We start from the raw sequence: 23,890 nt of genomic DNA, 5'->3' as shown, positions 1-23,890 counted from the left end.
GAGCACTGCTTCTTCATCAAATAACTAGTGGGGCAGGATCGTAAAACATAGAATTTATAGCAAAAGATCACAGTATCATGCAATTAAAACAACCAGTCTGATTCGAGATTGGGATACAGACAGACTCAAATCTCACATCTTTAATACACTTTCTGAGCTGACACCATTTTTTTTCAATAAAACCTTAAGTTATCTAGAGAATGTGACTTAAAAGTAGTTCTGGGATTTAGGATTAATGAACTGAAGCCTGCAACACATTCTAAAAGATGAGAGACTTAACAGCAATCTCAGTTTATTCAATATATCATATCAGTTGCATGACACTATGATCTTTTGCTAAAAATTCTGTGGCTTATGATCTTGCCCACTAGGATTACTATGGTAAGGCCTGCAATGATCAGACTGTCTTACAAGTTGAGACAGGCTAGGCCTCTATCCTTTTGATCTCAGAGGAGTTACAGGTGACTCAACTAAGACATAAGAAGAACCTGAGAGGAATTGACCAGGTGAATATCAAGGGCATGTTTCACTTTGTGATGAATTTAAAACCAAGGGTTTACATTTTAAAAACAGAGGGACATGAATTTAAAGCAAAGATGATGAAACTTTTTTTCTCTCGAGTCTTTGGAATTCCCTTTCTCCAAAGGCATTGGATACAGAATCTTTATATAATTATAAGGCAGGGGTCGATCGATTCTTGATTACCAAGAGGATGAATGATTGTAGGGCTTATGTATGAATGTAGAGATGAGGTTAAAATCAGATCAGCCAAGATCTTATTGAATGGTGCTGCAGACTTCAATAACCTACCATGTTCCTTGTTCATATCATGTCATTATCCCCAGTTTTGCAATCAGTGGTAAAGTATGGTAGCTGGACACTGATCTGAAAGAAAGCTTTCCACAAAGACCTAGCAAATTCTGTGTACAGTTTCCCCTTACCCAATGGTAGTTTAAATCCAATGCAAAGTCAAAATGGGACAGCTGTACTGGCATGCAGAAGCAGTGACATCAGCAAGTATCTAAATAGCTAATCACACACAGCAAACAAGGAAATTAAAAAGTATTTAAAATCCTTCATTTCAAATTTAAATGTTTAAATTACGATTATAAATAGATTAAGATAGAAGATAAAACAAAGATTAAACATTTTTTAAATTCTATGCTTTCATTTTTTTTATGATTAAGGAGAAAATGGATATTCCACAAGTATAAAATTAGTTTTTTTGATCCAGTGAGTATGTTCAGCATTAATTACATTGTATTCCATTAAAAATGCAATAACTGCTCACTCAAAAGGCATGATTTTTCAAGGATTGTAAAATGACACAAAGTATGAGAGCAAATGTGTTCATCCAATTCAATTGATTTCCATTGGTTAGTCTGTGGAATTGGTGTGGGGAACTAATTCAGCAAACACTCATTGTGGAGGAATGCAATATTCCTGGAAGTAACATCTGAATTTTCACATTATTGTTCCACGCCTCCCCCATAACTGTTGACTCTCTTGTATATCAAAAGTCAGTTTGGCTCAGGTTTAAACATTCAGTGACTCTGTCTTCATTGCTCCTTGTGTAGAGAATTCCAAAGTTTAATGACCGAAGAACCTCCTCCTCATTACTGCCTTAAACAGGGGCCCCTTATTTTGAAACTGTTCTCTAGTTGAGATCCTACCCTCAAGGGGAATCACCCTCTCAGCATCTACCTTGTCGAGCCCTCATAGAATTTTATATGTTTCAAAAGATTGCCTCTTTCTTCTGCATTTCCAAGTGTATGGGCCCAACTAGGCTCATTTCATCCAAGGGATCAACATTTCCAAACTGCCTCCAGTGCAAACTATACCTTCTTAAATAAGGAAAACAAAACCTGTATGCAGTACTCTAGGTGTGCTCTCATCAATGCTCTATGGTTGTATCAAAAGTTACCTCCTTTTATATCTCAAACCCCTTTGCGATGAATGTCAATATTCCATTTGCCTGCTTAATTACTTCTGCCACTGAAGATGGACGGATGTAATATTTTCAGCCCTGATTGTCTATATGCAAACAATATATCACAAAAAAACTGATGTTTGAATTTCAACTAAATTTGATACATTGATGGAGTATGGAAAAACTGATTAGTGTCTGGTAAAGATCTGAACCAGATCCTGTTTTTTTTTAAAGGATCCATTAACATTGTAATATGCAAACTTCTAAAACAAATGTTTCAGCCACGTTTTTATAGACCATCAAGGAGGGAATAGCCTCAAGGTACAGTGGGTTGATTGGAATAACATTGAGGTACAGCAGAATATTTGGTATGCCCTGTACTAAGTGCCCCTTCACTTGTTACTTCATGTAGCTGTGTGCTAATTATTTTGTAGTTCATGCATAGGAACATCTAGACAATTGTGTACTGCAGTCTCTCTCTATTTAAATAATGTTCTGCTTTTCTGGTGTCCCACTAAAATGGAAAAATTCACACTTTTCCACATTATACCCAGTTTGCTAAATCCTTTCCCAAAAACCTAATCTATTAATTTCCCTTTGCGGGCATTTTGTGTGCTCCTCACAAATTGCTTTCATACCTATCTTTAAATCAGCATACTATTTGGCTAAAGTATACTCTCTTCGATAAATTCACCAATAATAGAATGCAAATAGTTGAAGCACCAGTAATGATTGCTGTTAGCTCCAGTTCAACATTCTGAAAATGAACCATTTAGCCGAACTCTATTTTCTGATGGTAAACTATCCACACTAATATTAACTTCAACACCATTAAATATTATCTTTTTGTTGGTAATAACCCTTTTTGTTGAACCTTGTTGAATGTTTTTTGAAAATTTAAAACACTACAGCTGGTTCAATATAGAGAAAAAGCACATTTAATGTTTTGGGACCAGTGACACTTTCTCAGAACTCAACCATGCGAAGATGAGTTACAAGACCCAAAACCTTAACTCTGCTTCTTCCTCCACCGATTCCGCCAGATCTGCTGAGTATCTCCAGCAATTTCTGCTTTTGTTTCAAATTTCTAGCATCCACAGTTCTTTGTTTTAAATTGATTGCTCACTCCTAGTGAGAGAATGATGAGGAGCCATCTCCTTGACACCCTACAGTCCATGTGGTATAGATATATCCACAGCGTTATTCAGGAGGGAGTTTCAGGACTTCGATCAAATGACAATGAAGGAACAGTCATATGGTTCCAAATTAGTGAGTGACTTTCAAGAGACATGGAGGGGATGTTTCCATCCATTTGCTGCTATCGTTCTTTAAAGTGGTAGAGATGAGGTGTTTGGAAGATGTGACTAAGAGATTCTAGAGTTCATTCGACGCTTTGCTATAATTGATCAAGTTAAACATAATGACTGAATGCAATAGAGTAATACTAATCTGGAGAAGAGAGAACAAAGCTAGAAAAGAACAGAAATAATCTACTGGTTATGCCCAGGATCGAAACTATTTGTGAGACTATCGACAGATTTGAATGTAAATATGAAATGAGAAAACAGGAATGAATAGACTGGCATTTATTTAAAAAAGTACACAGGTTTTTACATCAGTCAAATTTGTTTCAACTTCAATTAGCCAGACCTAAGATTTATTTAAATAAAATCGCTAGCAAAATTAGTGTTTCAGCAGGTGTTTGACTCTTGCCTTACAGTTTGAAATTACATGGATATTTGGCATACTGTGCCTTTAAAGAGGTCCCTCTGAAACAGAACATCTCTGGACAGAATAAAATGAACTAACTTTGTATAACAGATTGGAACTACAGTAATATTTTTGGTCACTAGTTATTCCACTTGGTTTCTCATGGTTTGACAGTATTGTCACACTTGCAACTTGTTTCACAATTCCTTCATATATTCACTAGAACGCATCTGACATTATCCTGTCGTGTTTAATACAAAGTGTATATCCCTACTTCTATTCAGTAAATTAGTTACTGGTTGCAGTATTTAATTAATAGGATGTATCTACACCATCACACATAATACATCCTCAATAGTGTGCTCAGTCATTTCAAAATCTCAAAACAATGCCTGTATTTGAAAAACAGTGTCTCATTCCACCAGTCTGGTAAATTTTATGCATAAGATTCCAACATCCTAAAATACCAGTCACACTATGCGTCTTTTATCAAATTTCCCCCACCACATTTCATTCAATGCACTTTTAAGAAAACCAATTCAAAACTTATCATAAGATGAAAGTCTAATTAGAAATTGGCTCGAAGCCTTAAAGTAATTAGGCATTCATTTCTTAAATTTGTACAAGTAAACCTTTGATGCTACCTGACCAACAATTTATACTTTTGAAACATTAAAAATGTAAAGATTTAGGTTCAGAAGGCACTTTCAAATACACTCTACCACACTGTGTGAAATGTCTCTAGGGTAGTCACTCCTCAATAGACCTATCTTCTAACGAGATAGTTCAGTTAGGTTAAACAACTTCCAAAAAAATAAACAGACCAAGAACTTCAGGAAGATTGAGGTCAAAGGTTGATCAGAGGCTAAAAATGACCTGCTGGAGAGTTCATCCCAATGTATTACATTTACAAGTTTCTTTTTAAAAATAAATAATTTATCAACAGTTGAATTTTTGGACACATTAAAACTACCTCTTTTTTTAAAAAAAGTACAAGCTGCTGATTCAGCACACATTTGGTAAGACATGCAGTGATGTCATATAACATGACAGCATGCTGAATGAATACCAGCTGCCTTGAAAGATATTGTCAGCCAATGACTTGAAAACAAAAATCAGAGCTTGCCCTCTGGCTAACCACATGGATACCACTGATCAGCCCTATACAGATAGCATTTCTACCAACTACTGTGCGGTTTTAATGATAACTGATATAAAAATTGACTAATCTGTGCAATCCAAAGGTAAATGCAAAGTTGTTTCATCATTGGCAACAGTATTGGTCATATGCCAAACTGGAACAACTTAATTGGGAGTGGGACTTTCTAGTTTGATTGACACTGAAGCACTCACATAAACAGTGGTTTTTAACTCAAACTCCAAGTCATTAAACTATGTGATATTTGACTTTTTGCATTCACTTTCAAATTGTCCCCAAAAAACTATGAAACATAAGTGAAAGTAACTGTTGCTGAAATGGACTAGGACTGCAGTTTGCCAGAACATGCCTTGACATCATACAGAAAAAAATCATTATGTCCAACTAAACCATCATTGCACTAAGTCACTCTCCCCATGAACCTAAAACTTCCACTAAATTAAAAACAGATAAAGCTAAAATGGTGAGGCTCTTAAACAAGTTTTCCATTCCTGTAATGTTTTTGTAAAATCCACAATAAACCTTTCAGTTACAGGTTCAGAATTGTAACTAGACTTCCTTGCATGCAAATCACAAAGGGTATTTGCCTCATGTTTTCCTCTCTCCATTACAGGAAATGTCAGCCCTGGTACTTTACTCAAGGGTAATTCGCCATGAATGTACCTCGACAGGTGTTACTTGGCAATTCAGAGAATTGATCCCAGCCAAGTTCAACTCCGTCTATGCATAAACAAATTTGCAGTGGATAATGGGAAAGTGAGAGAGGATGAGAGATTAGATGAATTCCCTTTCCCAAATTCAGAACCCTTAGGTCATTTGTGGTAACTTTTTTGTCTGCATCCCCACAGTGATTGGTGAGGCGAAGTAACAAGTTGCTTCGATTAGCAGTTTTAGCTTAAATATGAGCTCTTAAAAATTCAAAGTTAACTACAGTGAAAATGAAAGCTATATACTGTCAAGATTTTAATGATGGTTATAAATAGTTACATTTTTAGATCTGACTTTTATAGTTTAAATATGTTTGCATGAATTTACTTTGTTGATTTCAAATAAAGCCCATGCAAATAAACTTAACAAAAAACCAAAATAATAAGCATTTTACAGAAAGCAATTAAGCCTCTTTGGATCCCTCTGTCTCAGATTTTTAAAAATTAGAATGTAAATAAGCTTTGCAGTGCTCTTAATACTGCTTATTGTCATCTTCAATACTGTGAAGGTGAAACTTAGGTCATATATAAGGAGAACCCAAGTATCCTGAGGTAATTGCCTTGTATTTAAGCTGATCAACAAAAGCAGCAAGAGGTATTTATCATTTTGTCCCTTCTGTGAAATCTCAAGAGGCCTTAAAAAGCTTTTAATCATTGAGGAATTTACCCTTTCATGTGCATTCAGGACTCATGCCTAATTTTGTTTGGTTGTGCCAGCTTCTTAGTTTCACTGTTGATAGAACCAAGCAGAGTTCTCTTGTTCTCATACTAAGCAGCCAGTGTTGAAAATAAAATAAGGTTTAAACATTTGTTCTAAGTTACTAAACTATCCCCTAAATAGCGGTTTCTAAACTTAGAATTATCAGTAGGTTACCTCTGCTGAAGGACAGTGATATTCCTTGAACCAGTGAGTGCATCTCTCATATCACATGCCCTCCATCTCAAAATGAAAAAGTATTAATTCACAAATGCAACAGGCAATCATTGTCTAGGATGGTTACAGTTACTACTGTGAACAGCTGCAATCTTAACATAAAAAGTCAATTGCTGCAACATTGCCTTGCCAATTATGCAAATGAAATGGAAATACAGTGCCATAAACAGTTTAAAGTGAAGGTACAGCTAAGACACAAACCATATTGCACTCTGAAATGTCTCTCAATACTCCCTGGGTAAAATACCAGAAAATCCAGGCAGCCTGTGTTAAATTAACACAAGTGGGGCTAACAGCATTGTCTTCAAGTAACAAAAAGTGCCCCCATAGCTTTCAAGTAAACAATATAAAAAATCACAGTAATAACAGCCCTTTGTGAGAGTTAAGGCAGCAGCTTTAAGATTCTCTTCAAAAAAGTAACGCTTGCTTATCCAAATCTATCAAAATATTTTCATATGGCTTCCTGACATCCCATTGGACTATTTAGTCTCAAAAATGTTCACACAGAATACCAACATTGAGGCATTCTCAGTTGAAAATACTTAGCATATTTCCAGAAAAATTGTAACAAGGAAAGCTGCACAGTAAATGTATATTTTGCATATCCAAAATTAAAAGTTAAATCCGTCTAGCACATTGCATGTTTCCTGTCAAAGAGTTTCAAACATTGAAAGTAGATGGTATTTACCAGTTCAGGAGGATAGTAGAAAAAGCATTATTAGAATTACTGTCATCTATCAAAACAGCCAGTTGAGTAGGTGTGATGTCCAGTTAAAAAATTACCCCCATAGGCCACGGTTATGCAGTGTCTTGGCTCCGTAGTTATGGCAACCTGCATAGCAATGGGTCCCTGAACAGGCAGGGCCCTTACCGTGGGCTGTAGGCTGGCTTGGAAACCTGGGTATGACTGTAGTGTATAACTGTTGCTGGTACTTCCTGAGACAATGGCAGCTCGACGACCCTGCACATTGCTCCTATGGCTCTGAACTGAAGCCTGAGGTTGCAACGGCGAATGGAACTGCACAAGCTGTGTTGAGTTCTGGGTGAAATGTTGATATTGACCCTGCTGGAATAAGAGCTGTGGTGAGGACTGGTGTTGATGGTGCTGTTGCACTGTTGCTTGTTGCTGTAGACCTGATGGTTGTCCTTTGGTTTTGTTGGCTTCTTTGACATCATTATCATGGGCACTAAATATAAAAGACACCTCACATCAGATACTTTTAATGTATGTTCTTGAAGTTCCACCACCTGTCACGAAGACACCGACAACAATGCCGAGTTTCATTTAAATTTGTGTGTTTAAATAGCTTTATTACAGGAAAGGCTTTTGCTAGTTTAATAGCAACAAAATACTGTGGATGCTGGAAACCTGAAACAGACACAGAGAATATTGGAGAAACTTAGCAGATCTGATAGCATCTGTGAAGAGAAACAGATAATGTTTCACATCCTTCTTCAGAACCCTGACTCAAATCAACAGACAGAAAATGGAAACAACAGGCTGGAGGCCTGTGACCAGTTGAGTGCCACAAGGATCGGTGCTGGATCCACTACTTTTCATCATTTACATAAATGATTGGATGTGAGCATAACAGAGGACTTATAAACTTAATGGTAAGGTCTGAGTGTGTTGCTGAACAAAGTGACCCTGGAGTGCAGGTTCATAGCTCCTTGAAAGTAAAGTCGCAGGTAGATACTATAGTGAAGGCGGCATTTTGTATGCTTTCCTTTATTGGTCAGAGTATCGAGTGTAGGAGTTGGGAGGTCATGTTGCGGCTGTACAGGACATTGGTTAGGCCACTTTTGGAATATTACATGCAATTCTGGTCTCTTTCTATCGGAAGGATATTGTGAAACTTGAAAAGGTTCAGAAAAGAGTTACAAGGATATTGCCAGGGTTGGAGGATCTGAGCTATAGGGAGAGGTTGAATAGACTGGGGTTGTTTTCCCTGGAGCGTCAGAGGCAGAGGGGCGACATAATAGAGGTTTATAAAATCATGAGGGACATGGATAGGATAAATAGACAAAGTCTTTTCCTTGGGGTGGGGGAATCCAGAACTAGAGGGCATAATTTTAGGGTGAGAGGGGAAAGATATATAAAAAAAAAAGAGACCTAAGGGGCAACTTTTTCCACGCAGAGGATGGGAAGTGTATGGAATGAGCTGCCAAAGGAAGTGATGGAGGCTAGTACAATTGCAACATTTAAAAGGCATCCGGATGGGTATATGAATAGGAAGGGTTTGGAGGGATATGGGCCGGGTGCTGGCGGTAGGACTAGATTGGGTTGGGATATCTGGTCGGCATGGACAAGTTGGACCGAAGGGTCTGCTTCTGTACTGTACATCTCTATGACTCGAAGAGCTTTGGCTAGCTTCCTGCTTCACAGGTCCACAGTCCTGCGCCAAATAGACTGCTGTCCAAACTAAAGAGCAAAAACAGAGCAGGGATCCCAACTTGGGACCTTAATGATATGTACGGCCCAGTTTTATTCTGGGTTAATGCATTTGAGAGATAGTTATGAAATTTCCTTAAAATTAATGTTGAGATTTCCAACATATTCATTGGTTTCACAGATTCAGGCTGTTTTCCTTGGCATTTTCATACCAAAGAATGGGAAGAAATGGTGGCAAAAACAGGAAGTGGCTGAATTTTTGAACTGGATTTGCCAACAAGAATTGGATTCCAGAACTTAAATCTTCAAAGTAGATGGCAGAGGGAGGAGAGGGTGCTGGTGCACAAAGGAGGAAGATGAGGATGGGAAAGGGGAGAGGTGAGGTAGTGAAAGAGCATGCGCAAGAGAAAGCAGAGACAACATAGAACACTGTGGGTGGCACGGTGGCTAGCCCTGCTGCCTCACAGCACCAGGGACCCGGGTTTGATTCCAGCCTCGGGCGACCGTCTGTGTGAAGTTTGCACATTCTCCCAGTGTCTGCATGGGTTTCCTCCGGTTTCCTCCCACAGTCCAAAGATGTGCAAGTCAGGTGAACTGGTCATTCTAAATTGCCCATAGTGTTAGGTGCATTAGTCAGAGGGAAATGTGTCTGGGTGGGTTACTCTTCAGAGGGTCAGTGTGCACCTGTTGGGCCGAAGGGCCTGTTTCCACACTGTATGGAATCTAATCTAAACATATAGGAAGCAAAGTATCCAAGCTAGCAAGACTGGGAGCATTTGTGGAAACAGAAACAGTTAAAGTTTTGATTCCAATTATCATATCAGATTCACGACCTTTATTCCGTTTCTCTTTCTACAGATGCTGCCAGATCAGTTAAGCTTTTCCAGCATTTTGTTTTTATTTCAGATCTCTAGAATCCACAATATTTTGCTTTTATTAAAGAATCCAACTTAATCCAGATATTCTCCTCAGAATAAACATCAAAGTTAGGATTTGCAGATAAAAATTGCTTTAAAAATCTTGGCATTAACTACTCATCTATAACACTTCCTGAATTGATTCAAACAATACATTATCAGTTATCCAACATTTGCTGCTGCCATTTTGTTCATGTCTCATTCGAATAAAGCCAACTGAATAAGTCCACAATATTTGATGCGGCACAATAGGAGTAAATTAGTTCTTTAAAATCAAGGGATTAAGGCTGATTTAACAGTTTGGATTAGAAACTGGCTTTGTTTAAGAAGGCAGCAAATGGTGATTGATGGAAAATATTCAGCCTGGAGTCCGGTTGCTAGTGGTGTGCCACAAGGATCTGTTTTGGGACCGCTACTGTTTGTCATTTTCATAAATGACTTTGATGCAGGCATAGGTGAATAGGTTAGTAAGTGTCAGTGTGGAAGAATGTTGCAGGTTGCAGGAGGTCTTGGATAAACTGCAGAATTGGGCTGAGGGGTGGCAAATGGAGTTCAATGCAGCTAAATGTGAGGTGATTCACTTTGGGAAGAATAACAAAGGCAGAATACTGGGTCAATGGAAAGTTTCTTGGCAGTGTGGATGTGAAGAGGGAACTTGGAGTCCATGTATATAGATCTCTGAAGGTTGCCACCCAGGTTGATAGTGCTGTTAAGAAGTCATACAGTGTGTTAGGTTTTATAGGCTGAGGGATTGCGTTCCGGAGCCATAATGTCATGTTGCAACTATACAAAACGCTAGTGTAGCCACACTTGGAATATTGTGTACAGTTCTGGTCGCCATATTTTGGGAAGAATGTGGAAACATTTGGAAAAGGTGCAGAGGAGATTTACCAGGATGGTGCCTGGTCTGGAGGGAAGGTCTTATGAAGAAAGGCTGAGAGACTTGCGTCTGTTCTCATTGGAAAGACGGCGGCTAACAGGGGATCTGATGGAGACATACAAAATGATCAGAGGATTAGATAGGGTAGACAGTGAAAGTCTTTTTCCTAAGATGATGACGTCAGCTTGTATGAGGGGGCATAACTACAAATTGAGGGGTGATGCATTTAAGACAGACGTCTGAGGCAGGTTCTTTACTCAGAGTGGTAAGGGCGTGGAATGCCCTGCCTGCCAATGTAGTTAACTCAGCCACACTAGGGAGATTTAAACAATCCTGGGATAAGCAGATGGATAATGATGGGATAGTGTAGGAGGATGGGCTTAGGTTAGTTCACAGGTCGGCGCAACATTGAGGGCCGAAGGGCCTGTTCTGCACTGTTTTGTTCTATGTTCTACGTCTATGTTCTAAAATGTCCAGACGTGAAACATACGTAACAACAGATATTATCATCTTCTCCACTATCTTACAATATAAACAGGATATTTGCCAATGGTATTTCATTCTCATTAGAATAAATATATTTGAGGGCAATTTTTAATTGTAAGAGAAATTTACCTAAAAATATGCATATAAAATGTGGAACTGGGAGTGGAGAAAGGAATAAAAACGCCTCTTAAAGAAACATTTCATGGTTTCTTTACCATGTTAATTATAATCTTAGCTGGAGTAATTTGTGGAGGGGCGTTTTACTATTAGTTTCAGTACACATTTTGGTGAGGCTGGGGAAAGATAGGAGGTGGAAGCAAGAGTTTTTAAGTATTTGAAATATTTAATATTGTAAATATTAAATGAGGATAATAATAAAGCTCAGCAATAATTTCCCTGCAAAGGAATAGCCTGACAGTATCTAAGTGGAAGTGAGGACTGCAGATGTTGGAGATTAGAGTAGAGAGTGTGGTACTGGAAAAGCACAGCAAGTCAGGCAGCATCTGAGGAGCAGGAGAATTGATGTTTCGGCCAAAAGCCCTTCATCAGGAACAAGCCTGTGAGCCAAGGGGATGGAGAGATAAATGGGAGGGGAGGGGCTGTGGGAAAGGGAACTGAGTGCGATAGATAGATGGAGGTGGGGGTAATGGTGATAGGTCAGAGAGAAGGGTGGAGTGGATTTGGGTGGGGGTGGGGGTGGGAGAACGGAAAATGGACAGGTAGGACAGGCCATGAGGGCAGTGCAAAGTTGGAAGGTTGGAACTGGGATATGGTGGGGGGAGGGGAGATAAGGAAACTGGTGAAATCCACACTGATGCCGTGTGGTTAGAGGGTCCTGAGGTGGAAGATGAGGCATTCTTCCTCCAGGCGTCTGGTGGTTAGAGAGTGGCGATGCAGGCGGCCCTGAACCTGCATTGTTCTTGGTGGAGTGGGAAGGGGATGTTGAAGTGTTCGGCCATGGGGCGGTAGGATTGGTTGGTGCAGGTGTCCTGGAGATGTTCTTTGAAGCGTTCTGCGAGTAGGCGCCCTGTCTCCCCCCATGTGAGAGGAGACCGCATCAGGACCAACAGGTACAGTAAGTGACGTGTGGAAGTGCAGGTAAAACTCTGATATAGGTGGAAAGCTCCTTTGGGGGCTTAGACTTAGGTGAGGGGCGAGGTGTGGTTGGAGGTTTTGCAATTCCTGCAGTAGCAGGGGAAGGTGCCAGGGGGTTGATGGAATGGCTTTTAAGGAAATTTGATAGGGGTGGGCAGGGAAATATAGCTCTGATGGTCAGTCCATTTGTAGTTGGTGGAAATGGTGGAAGATGATGCAATGCATATGGAGGTTGATGGGGTGGAAGGTGAGGACCAGGGAGTTTTATTCTTGTTGCAGTTGGAGGGGTGCGGTTCGAGGGCGGAGATCCAGGAAGTGGATGAGATGCGCTGGAGGGCATCAACAACATGGAGGGGAAATTGCAATTTTTAAAGGAGGTCGTCATCTGGTGTGTTCTGTGGTGGAACTGGTCCTCCTGGGAGCAGATGCAGTGGAAGCAGAGGAATTGGGAATAAGGGATAGCACTTTTTCAGGAGGCAGGGTGGAAGGAGGTGTAATCCAGGTAGCTGTGGGAGTCGGTGGGTTTGTAGAAGATGTCAGTACTGAGTTGGTCTCCATTGATGGAGACGGAGAGGTGCAGGAAGGGAGGGAGGTGTCTGAGATGGTCCAGGTGAACTTAAGGTTGGGGTGGAATGTATTGGTGAAGTTGTTGAACTGTTCAACCACCTCGTGGGAGCATGAGGTGGCACTGATACGGTCATCAATGTGGAGGAGGAAAAGGTGGGGAATGGTGCCGGTGTAACTGTGCAAGATGGACTGTTCCATGTAACCGAAAGAGACAGGCATACCTGGGGCCCGTGGCTACCCCTTTCATCTGGAAGAAGTGGGAGAATTCAAAGGAGAAATTATTGAGGGTGAAGACCGGTTCAGCCAAACGAATGAAGTGTCAGTGGAAGGGTACTGGTGGGGACGTCGGAAGAGGAAGAAATGGAGGATTTGGAGGCCCTCGTCCTGGCAAATGAAGGTGTATAAGGACTTGATGTCCATGGTAACAATAAAGTGTTGGGGGCCAGGGAAACGAAAGTGTTGGAGGTGGTGGAGGGCATGGGTGGTGTCCCAAATGTATTTGGGGAATTCCTGGACCAGGGGATGGGCAGTATCAAGGCACGTAGAGAAGAGTTCATTGGGGCAGGAGCAGGCCGAGATGATGGGTTGACCGGGGCAGTCAGGCTAGTGGATCTTGGGTAGGAGGTAGAACTGGGCAGTGCGGGGTTCCCAAGCTATGAGGTTGGGAACGGTGGGTGGTAGATCACCTCACTGTGGTGAGGTGATGAGGTTGTGTACGGTCTGGTATCTAAGCTCACATGAAGGATGGCACTTAAGCAGACCATGAGGAACCCTATGAACTAATATAAAGCAGCATGATGGCTCAGTGTTTAGCACTGCTGCCTCACAGCACTAGGGACCGGGTTCGATTCTAGCCTCGGGCGACTGTCTGTGTGGAGTTTGCACATTCTCCCAGTGTCTGCTCGAGTTTCCTCCCACAATCCAAAGGTGTGCAGGTTAGGTGAATGAGCCATGTTAAATTGTCCATAGTGTTCATGGATGTGTAGGTTAGGTGCATTAGTCGGGGCAAATATAGGGTAGGGGAATGGGTGGGTTACTCTTTGGACGGTCGGTGTGGACTTGTTGGGTCAAAGGGCCTGTTTCCACACAGTTGGGATTCTAATTCTAATATACCAGGATGAATGGACACAGTTTGGAAGTCAAAAATGGAGGGAGAAAAGAATGCTCCTTTCTTTGAGCATCATTCCTTTTTTCCCAAAAGCTAGAGGGAGCAAATTTAATTTCTTGCATTTACTTTATTGGTGCCATAAGGATGGAAACTGCTCTTCCTGGTACATTGTTTTGCAGAAACAGGATTTACAGGCACCTGATGTAAGGTGGCAATTGGTCAGCTCAGTTATTTTGGTTCAACCAGCTATTAAATTAGGATTGCTTAATTATAGCAAATTCAGTTCACAAAAGCACCAGAATAAGGAGCAAAACATTTAGTACTTTAAATTCTAACTCATGATGGTCTCCTAGTCATTACGTTTAGTTTATTGGTTAGATATTCACTAAGTGCAAAACAAATCTGCCAATATTGAGATCACATATGAGCACTCGCTCAGTCTATTCAGTACAACAATCACACGATTTAATAATAATTTTCAAAGCCACTAAAGGAGAAATTGTAATCTGAGGAACAAATAAAGACCAAAGTAGTAATGACAATTAAATAATGGGCTGGGGGTGCAGGCTGCAGTTCTCTTTGATCAGAGTTCTAATGCAGGGCCCCAGTGTAAAGATGTTCAATAGGAGTTCAAAGAATTTGTAACATTTAATCTTCTAATCATTTATAAACTTAAAATTAAACTAAAAGGGGATTTGAATATTCTGCATGAGCAGTAAGGCAACTATTGAACTCAGACTCGACCAGTTCTCTTCATTAGCATGCCATTGCAGTGGAAGCAGTTCAAAACTAGATTCTTTGAAGTTTTCAATTATTTCCATCTGTATAATTCAGTCCTATTGCTAACCAGACCGTATGATTTTAAAGGAGAAAGTGAGGACTGCAGATGCTGGAGATCAGAGCTGAAAATGTGTTGCTGGAAAAGCGCAGGTCAGGCAGCATCCAAGGAGCAGGAGAATCGACGTTTCGGGCATGAGCCTTTCTTCAGGAATGGTTGGTACGGCGGGAAAGGAAGAAGCGGAGGGCTTTGAGTCCTTCATGATGGGGGATGGAGGTGTACAGGGACCGGATGTCCATGGTGAAGATGGTTGGTACGGCGAGAAAGGAAGAAGCAGAGAGCTTTGAGTCCTTCGTGATGGGGAATGGAGGTGTACAGGGACTGGATTCCTGAAGAAGGGCTCATGCCTGAAACATCGATTCCCCGCTCCTTGGATGCTGCCTGACCTGCTGCGCTTTTCCAGCAACACTTTCAGTATGATTTTTTTAAAAATCAGCTGCTTTATTTCAGAACTAGCTCCACATATACATTGATTTTTTTTTTAGGAACAAGTAAGAGAATCATACTCAAGTCAGTGTCGAACTCAAAAAACAACTAATTTCTACAGAGGGAGATGAAAAAATGGGTGGGAAACGGGAAGAAAAATAGAAAGATGAGGAATGAGGAGTGAGTGATAAAAGAGGTGGGAAGGATAAAAATAGGAAAGAGGAGAATCGAAGTGAAAGGTTGGGGGTTAAGAGGTAGAAGAGATGGGAAGGGAGAGAAAAGGGAAATATGTGATAAGGAATAAAAGGGGAATTAGGAGGGAAAGAATGACAAGGAAATGCGAGATGTGGGAGGCAATGAATGGAGTGTGTTTGTGTGGCAGTAGAGTGAGAAAGAGGCAAGGGACAAAAAACAAAGAGAGGGGTAAGTAAAAGGAGAGTGAGAGACAAGTAGTGGGATGAATGGGGAAGAAATAGAGAGAGTAGGGAAGGGGTGGGAATGTAGAAAGGAAAATAGAAAGAGGGGCAAAAGTGGAAACAAAAGGGAGAAAGAAAAAAAGGGCAAGGAGAGATGATACCAAGGGAACGGAGGTTGAAGGAACAAAGTCCTTTTCCTCATAAGTCATACTTTTGTCTACTAATTTACTTCGGGTGTTCTGTGCTGTAGGGCTAACCCCATTTGAAAACCAAATGCTTCTAACAAAACTTACATCTGAAAGAGTTGAGAGTGTGGTGCTGGAAAAGCACAGTAGTCAGGAATCCTGATTCCTGATGAAGGGCTTATGCCTGAAACGTTGATTCTCCTGCTCTCAGATGCTGCTTGACCTGCTGTGCTTTTCCAACAGCACACTCTCAACTCTGATCTCCAGCATCTGCAGTCTTCATTTTCTCCTTACATCTGGAAGAATACATTTTCAATTTATTAGTCTGACTAACGAGATGTAAAGGAGGTAGCTGGTATATCCAAATACTAAAACTTCTGCTAAAAACTTACTTCTGTGGTACATTTGCATTCCTAAAATATTCTTCAAATGTAAATACAATCCCAATCAAAAGACATCAAATATCAACTTAATTGAAAAATCATATGATCAAATAGCCTCCCAAAAAGGCAGATGATATCTTGGTCTCCAGATACCCAAATCTCCAAAAAAATCTGGATGAAAGTGACAATTAATTCAAATGTTTGGGGAAGAAACTGAATGTTTCTGAGAGAAGTGGATCAACATGTGATCACACAAGTGCAAAGAGACTCTAAATGAAATGGGCTTGACATGTTAAACTATTCTCTATTGCTCTAAATTTTACAATGTATTATAATTAAGCTTTTTTTAAACAAAAAATTCTAGCACCTTTTTCAAAACATGGTCTTTTTAAAAACTATATTGAAGGAAGCAAACTGGGAGAGAACTAGAGATTGAATGTACCACTGTTCTTCTTTACGAATACTGGTACTCAATTTGAGAAGGACAGAAATTGTAATGGCATGGAAAAAGCCATGGGCCTTTAGTTAAGCAACCTCCTTCTTTAAAATTGCATATACAACAAAGTTTATGCATCTTACATCAGCATGAGTTCGACACAAGCAGTCAGGTGCTCCCAAGTATACCCAGTCAGTAGGTGAAGATGAGTGGTCAGGGACGGACTGATGTGTAAACAAATACGGGAAGCTGTTATGCAGGCGGCTGCTACCAGTGATGGACGAAAAGTCAGAAAGCTGTGATCTACAACAAAAACAGCAACAAATAAGATCAGACTCAAAAAATATAACCTATTCCCTTCCATGCTTTCCCCCAATTTCCTGCCAACTGACAGACTCCCAATGTTTCCATGCCCATAACTTAAAATTCTTATCCTTAATTTTAAATTGTTTCATCATCTCACACCTCTTCCAGTCTTACTACATCCATCCAACACTTCAAATTCATTATGCAAAATAAAACGTGCACCAATATTTTTTGACAAGGGAACAGCAAATTGCAATTCCAGAAATCAAAAGAACAAAAGGCATAAAAAAAATTGCACTTATTGAGAACATGGTCAAGTCAGATTTATTTAAGTGTGTGTTACTTTTGAAATAATTCATTGAATCTATAGTGTCTACTACTGAATCTTAATCTAGTAACAATGAATGACTGTCATCTTAATGTGTTTTTCTAATGTTGCTAGTTTAGAAAGGAACACCTATAGGCACATTACTCTTTAAAACATACCCTGAAATCTTTAGTCAAATGGATAAATCAGATCTGGACAAGTTTCATGTCTCACTTTACAACAATACAGCAATCTTTTAATATTGCAAGTATTCGGACAAATCTTCTTCCTACATTGCTTTCATTTCATAGAAAATGGGAGAATTTATTGTTGGAGACTTATCTTAAAACTTGACATTCATATCACCATATGGCCTAGAAGTCTCCTATCCTCATCTCAAGATCTTGTGCAGAATTAAGAGATCTCAGCTAAAGTGGTCACTGTAATATCACAATTGAGCCAATGACTCAACTTCTTTTGCCGTTCCTGTGGAGTGTGAAACAGAGAGTACCAGCTGAGAAAAGGATTGGACTCAACTGCAATTTTATCCTTCTCAACTCTGCATCACATATTATGAGTGATCATTTGGGTGAACTACCAGAGGTTGACCAATACTCATGCAACTGTATCCCAGTGCAAATCAATGCCTTAGGACTGCAGAGGGCAAATCTCAAGCAGAAAAAAAAAATCTGCCGCTAGGATGGCACAAAATGGAAGTATAATTTCCTGTTCTCAGTTGTGCTTCAAACTTTTGGGAAAGGTTGTAAAGAGCAAGAAATATATTCATGCAGAGATAGTCACCACATGATAGTTCAGCATAAACACAACTGAACATAATGCTTGTTACATGACAAACATACCTTGAAGAGAAACTTCTAAAAAATAATGGGCATATTTTTCCATGAAGGCTTTGGTTTTGGCAATAGAGGTGAGCGGCCATCCATTGTGCAGGTCACTCTCATGGACTGAGCCAGAGAGGTAGTAGTCAATGAAGTGTGCTGCCGTGGGCAAACAGAGGTTCCAGTTGAAAGTTTCCAGCAGCAGCAGCTCCATCTGCAGCAAGTCTTGCTTGTTTAGCACTAGATGCAGGCTGCTCATGAAGCCCAGACTGTTAAGTTGTTCCAATTTAGGCACCCGGTCTTCTTTCTCTTCAAATTTGCCTAGAAACAGAATAGCAATAACAGAAACATGGTGAACCTTTTGCTTTCTAATAATCTTCACCATTGAGAAGGCAGATGTTGAGCTAGCAGCCAGCTCACTTTCAAGTTAATCATGTTTATTACAGTTGAAAGAATTTTAATATCCACTCTTTCAAAGATTCCTGCCATCTCAGAGATTGCTCATGTCTGAGCTGAAACTTCAGGTTAATTTTATCTAAATAGTGTTCACACATAATTAATGAATGCTTTTTAAGAAAAACAATCAACTTCCTTTCTCGTCAAAATGAATTAATCAAAACAAAATGCACTTAAGCTAGACACGCTGAGAATGGCAGAGCAATGGTGCAGTTTCACAACCACAACTTCCCATACTTATGCTTCATAAAGTCATTTATCTTATATTTGAGAATAACTGAGTAGGAATGTAGAAACATGCAAGTCAAAATTGAATTCATAACATTAACAATGAATGGAATTAGCAAGAGCCATGCATGTGGATATTCCAATTTCCAGTCTGCTGGTATGTTTTGCACAGCAGTGCCTATAAAGGAAAAAACACTGATCTGAGCTATTTCTGTATAGCTCCTAATGGGAGCCACGAAGCATTTAAAGCAGGGAAGTCCAAAGAAATGGAACTTTAAAAAAAAGTTAACATTTTAAATGACAGTGAATTCAGTGAAAATTAAACATAGCTTGCTACTACAATGTATATGTCAGCTTTAACATTATCAGTTAACTGGACAGAAAGATATATTGCAGAGCTTCCAACAAAATGGAGCAAGGCCAGCAGACTTGTGTTTGGTAACAAAGCAAAAATGCCAAGTAAAATAAATTCAGAGACAAGTAAGCAAAGCTAGTTCTAACAAGTGAACTCTACGTCCTAATAAACTTCAACTTTACTGTACATCAACTCAACATCAATTGTTAACAAATATATAAGACAGAAGAGCAAATTCCCAAAACGTTTTCTAGACTTACAAAAAACTTGTAACCTTGCTTTGCTTGCCATTTTTCCTAAACCTGAACCCTGCGTTTTCTGTTCTCCAGCATCTCTATCGCAATAGATCCATGATCCACGTTCATTCAGAACTGTTGCTATGCAACAGGTGTTGCCCTGCTATGGCTTCCTATATGTAATATTGAATTATATGCTTGAATGGAGGCCACGATTCCTTTGTAATTTATTAAAATTGAACTTTCATACATAACCATAAAAAGCAGAACACCCGCAGCAATTGTGTTACACATCAATAGCCTTAGCTTTGCATTTCTCCCTCTAGTGTTTCTGACAAGATTCATTTTGAATGCCATGCATTCTTGAAAGCACTTCACTAAATTATTCAGAGTAATAAAAGTATCCTTCTTACTCCTGAGTCAAGGCTAACTTGGCAGTGAACTAGATGGTACTTCTGGACATTTGCAGCAGGCTTAACAGAATAACAACTATGTTGATTCCTTTTGAGCACTTGACCTTGGAAAGGATTCCTGGGATATAGAGTTTGTTCTGCTATAATGCAACAGCTGCGTTCCTCTGCAAGTTTGTGCTACAAAAAAATCACGCTATGGAAAACTGAAATAGAAAATCGTGCTGTAAAAGATTGGCAAGTAGAAGATAGTTAATAAAAATTGCTATACCCGTTCAGTAGAAAGTTTGCGTTATCCAAACAACATCCACAAATTGTCAATTGTTTTATAGCCAATTTGCACTGACTAAATGCATGTTATAGCAGAATGACCTGTACACTCTTCTGAAGGCTAGAAAGAAAGATGTCACGGATGAGACAATGGCATTATTTAAATTTAATAAACTGTTTTCCTTGTGGAGGTAGTCAAACTATAAATATATTCCCAGAGTGCAGTTCACACAATTTGCTTTCGGAGTTCATGAAATCCAAAACTGGGCAACATGGAGATGGCACAAAGTATGATTCTCAGGGATTTACCCAATAACCCAGTTGGTTATGATTCCTGATGAAAGGTTTATGTCCGAAACGTTGATTCTCCTGCTCCTCAGATGCTGCTTGACATGTTGTGCTTTTCAAGCACCACACTCTGAACTCAGAGAAAGCAGCTGACCCAAAGGGCCTCTGTTTATTCTTCTCATAAAGGAGGTCAGCAAGTGCATTACAATTGGCTTTGGTGAGTTCAGGAAGAATAAAATGATTTTCTTGATTACCAAGAATGCTCCAGAAGCAGGCACCTTTAAGGACAGCAGTGGTGGTCTTCAACTGCATTAAGCATGAAGCAGATAGCACAAGCTAAGCAAAGTCAGCCTTGAGCCATTGTGTAAAGAATTAAAGATGGTGAATATGTTAACCACACTGACTCTGGTGCCAGAAAGTTCTTAAGTTTTGTTTATTGGAACTTAAAAGAGTTACCTCCATTAAACCAGAAATAGCATTATGAAAACAACTCCTAAAAGTAATCGATAGTTGTTTATTTGTAAAGAAAGCAATGCCTTACAAACCTTCCATTCGATTTATTCATTGTTCAGTTAGGGAACTCAAATCAAAAATGGAGCGGGGGCGTTTTCAGCATTCAATGGACTGTAAGCAAGCAAGATGCAAAGGACAAACCTTGCAGAAAGCAGATGGGAAGAAAATCAATCAGGGAATAAAAGAAAGAAAATAGGTATAAAGCATCTTCAGCTGCACAAACTTTCCTTTTCAATCCAGTCCCAAATCCAGGCCTGTCATACTAATACATTGTGCCATGCATCACCAGTAGTAATGCAATAAGCAGTAATTTTTTTCATGACAAAGTAACCTAAAGGGTTGAAGGTCAAGGTTCTTTACTTGAAGCAAATCAGCAGAAGGCACTCAGAATCTATTAGGGTTGCCACTGCGTTACTAATCACAAAATTGTGAAAAGCTAAAAAAGTCTCACATTTACAATTATGTACTTTAATTATTAGAGATGCAGCTAATTTCAACAGAAAGCTGGATCTGCATGTTTAACCAAAAGCTTTATTTTCCTTTTATCCTAAACTAAGTTCAGACCCTTTCACAGGGTCGTATATCCACAATGTATGCAAAACAGATATTCAATATACGCTCCACATGTAATGCAACCACCCGGTCCCCACATTGAGACTTTGAGAGAGTGAATAACCAAAGTTGATCACTTGCAATGGAATCCCATTCTCCAGAACAATTGAAGTTCACATTCCATATTCAGAGCAGCAGTTAACTCAGCTTTGCTGAGGTTTGACTTTGAACACAAAATCATTTTCAGGGCACAAGCTTATCTGCGATTGCATGGCTTATACCTAAGCAATGTTATGACACAAGTAGTGACACAGGACTTATTAGAAAAAATAAATGGTTTTGTTCGTGGTCAATTCTACCACTAAACCCTGCCAAACCTCTCAGCGCCAGTGTTACTGAAACACAAAGTTCTCCTTGACATTTATTTAGGTGATATTTCAAAAATAAATACATAATTTTCTTAGTTGCACTTTAAAACAAAGCATGAGATGACTCTAGATGGCCATGTTTGGCACTGGGAACACATTCCAAAGAAAAAAATATGCTTTTTCTACCTTACAAACTAAATAATGGAGCTATGCACACATCCTCGATACCAGGAGTCAGCAAGCTGAATAACAAAAGCCAATTCTTAAAATTTAGTCAAAATTATCTTAAAGACTCAATGAAAAATGAGACATGCTTTAATATTCTGTAGTTGGTACAAGTTAAAAGAATGAAAGATTATGCAATAACTATGCTAGTGGAAGTTTAAAAGCAAAGACAAGCAATTTAATTAAATCAAAATGAGCTTAAATCAATTAAGGTCGAGTTTTGCAGGAGTCCTTCATATAGCATATGTCCCCATAGTCAGACTCCTGCTCTCGAAACAAGTACTATCATAGAACAAAACAAAATAAAAACACCCATTGCTGGAGATCTGAAACGTACAGAAACAGAAATTGTTGGAGATACTCAGCAGGTATCGTAGTAATCTGTGAAGCGAAAACAGAGTTAACATTTTGAGATCAGTGAGCCTTCTTCATAACTACCACAAGATCACAATAAAACAGGAACAGGACGAGGCCATCTGGCCCCTCAAGCCAGCTCTGCCATTCAGATTTAGATTTTAGATTTTATTGTCACGTGTTCTCAAGTATCGAAGTAGAGGACTACAGTGAAAAATGTTTAATATTGCCCCATGTAGTACCAAGGTACAAAAAAAGCTTAGGTACATAGTAGTAGAGAAGTGAGAGTTAAAAAGTTAAGCATTACTTCATAGAATAGTAGAAAAATAAAGAAATAGGCAATAGTTTACACCAAAGTCTTTCGTAGTTTAAACTAGGAAAATAAATAATTTGAAAGTTCAACTGTCTTTAATCAGTCCTCTGCTTATCTTATCTGCAGTCTGTTCTCAACAACGCCCCGCTGCAGATATCGTTTCTGCTGCCTCTCTGACCTCCCCCAGTGCCTAGGGAACAGACCCGGGCAGGATCCACTCACAAACAAAGCAGAGACATCGCCATGAGCTGCCGAAACGCCAGCTAACGTACCGCTAACAGAGCTGGACAGAAACCACCACGTGCTGTCGAGAGACCGGCTGAGAGCGGCCACAAGCTGTGAGAAACCAGTCTGAGACCCACCATGAGCTGACAGGAGATCATGTTGAGACCCACCAAAAGACCAAAGCAGGGGAAAAAATAAAAGGAAACAGAAGTGGAGGACCTCCAGTTGGAGCAAAGGTTGAAAAGTGTGGCGCTGGAAAAGGACAGTCAGGTAGCATCTGAGGAGAAGGAGATAAGCAGTTCATCAGCAAAGTGTGCGCGGAGGGGGGGAGGGGGGAAGAGGGCTGAGAGATAAATGCGGTGTGGGGCTGTGGGGAAGGTAGCTGGGAAGGCAATAGGTAGATGCAGGTGAGAGGTCATGGTGATAGGTCAGAGCGGATAGGTGGGAAGGAAGATGGACAGGTGGAACAGTTCAAGAGAGCGGTGCTAAGTTGAAGGGTTGGATCTGGGATGAGGTAGGGGGAGTGGAGTTGAGGAAATTAGTGCAATTGACATTGATGCTGTGTGGTTCGAGAGTCAGAAGGCGAAGATGAGGCATTCTTCCTCTGGGCGTCGGGTGGCTAGGATTTGGTGGTGGAGGCAGCCCAGGAGTTGCATGTCCTTGGCGGAATGGGAGGGGGAGTTGAAGTGATTGGCCACAGGGTGGGGAGGTTGTTTGGTCCTTGTGTCCCAGAGATGTTCTCTGAAACTTTTCACAAGTTTGCGTTTTGTCTCTCCAATGTAAAGGAGACCACAGAGAGCAATGGACACGGTAGATGAGTTGTTGTGAGGTGCAGGAAAATCTTTGCCATATGTGGAAAGATCCTTTGGGGCCTTGGATGGAGGTGAGGGTGAGGTGTGAATGCAGGTTTTACACCTCTTGCGTTGGTAAGGGAAGGTGGTGTGAGTTGGTGGGGTCATGGACCTAATGAGGGAGTCGCTGAAGGAATGTTCTCTGTGGAATGCTGATGGAGAGAGGGTGGGGGGATATATATCTCTGGTGGTGGGGTGTGACTGTAGGTGGCGGAAATGGCAGAG

At 40.1% G+C, this 23,890-nt stretch overlaps 1 protein-coding gene across 6 annotated transcripts in view; it reads right to left on the bottom strand.

Annotated features, from left to right (window-relative positions):
• The window catches only part of ccnjl (cyclin J-like), a 270,390-nt gene that overhangs the window by 184,447 nt on the left and 62,053 nt on the right, over positions 1-23,890 (bottom strand). For 5 of the 6 annotated variants that reach the window (XR_015759810.1, XR_015759808.1, XR_015759809.1 and 2 more), the window contains exons 3-5: positions 18,043-18,342; positions 16,713-16,872; positions 7,312-7,627 (exon numbers count right to left, since the gene is read on the bottom strand). Coding sequence is in view for 3 of the 6 variants with exons in the window: in XM_087995451.1 (XP_087851577.1) it covers positions 7,312-7,627; positions 16,713-16,872; positions 18,043-18,342 (776 nt within the window). In the remaining 3 variants the exon portion in view is untranslated. Of the gene's footprint in view, positions 1-2,968; positions 7,628-16,712; positions 16,873-18,042; positions 18,343-23,890 lie in introns of those variants that run through there. The other variant, XM_043703871.2, reaches the window with a different exon arrangement.

The sequence above is a fragment of the Chiloscyllium plagiosum genome, unplaced genomic scaffold, assembly GCF_037043375.1.
Source record: "Chiloscyllium plagiosum isolate Xiang-an unplaced genomic scaffold, Cpla_swu_hap1 HiC_scaffold_16, whole genome shotgun sequence".
Taxonomy (NCBI): Eukaryota; Metazoa; Chordata; class Chondrichthyes; order Orectolobiformes; family Hemiscylliidae; genus Chiloscyllium; species Chiloscyllium plagiosum.
Note: the sequence above shows the minus strand (reverse complement) of the source record. Positions and strands in the feature narration are given on the sequence as shown.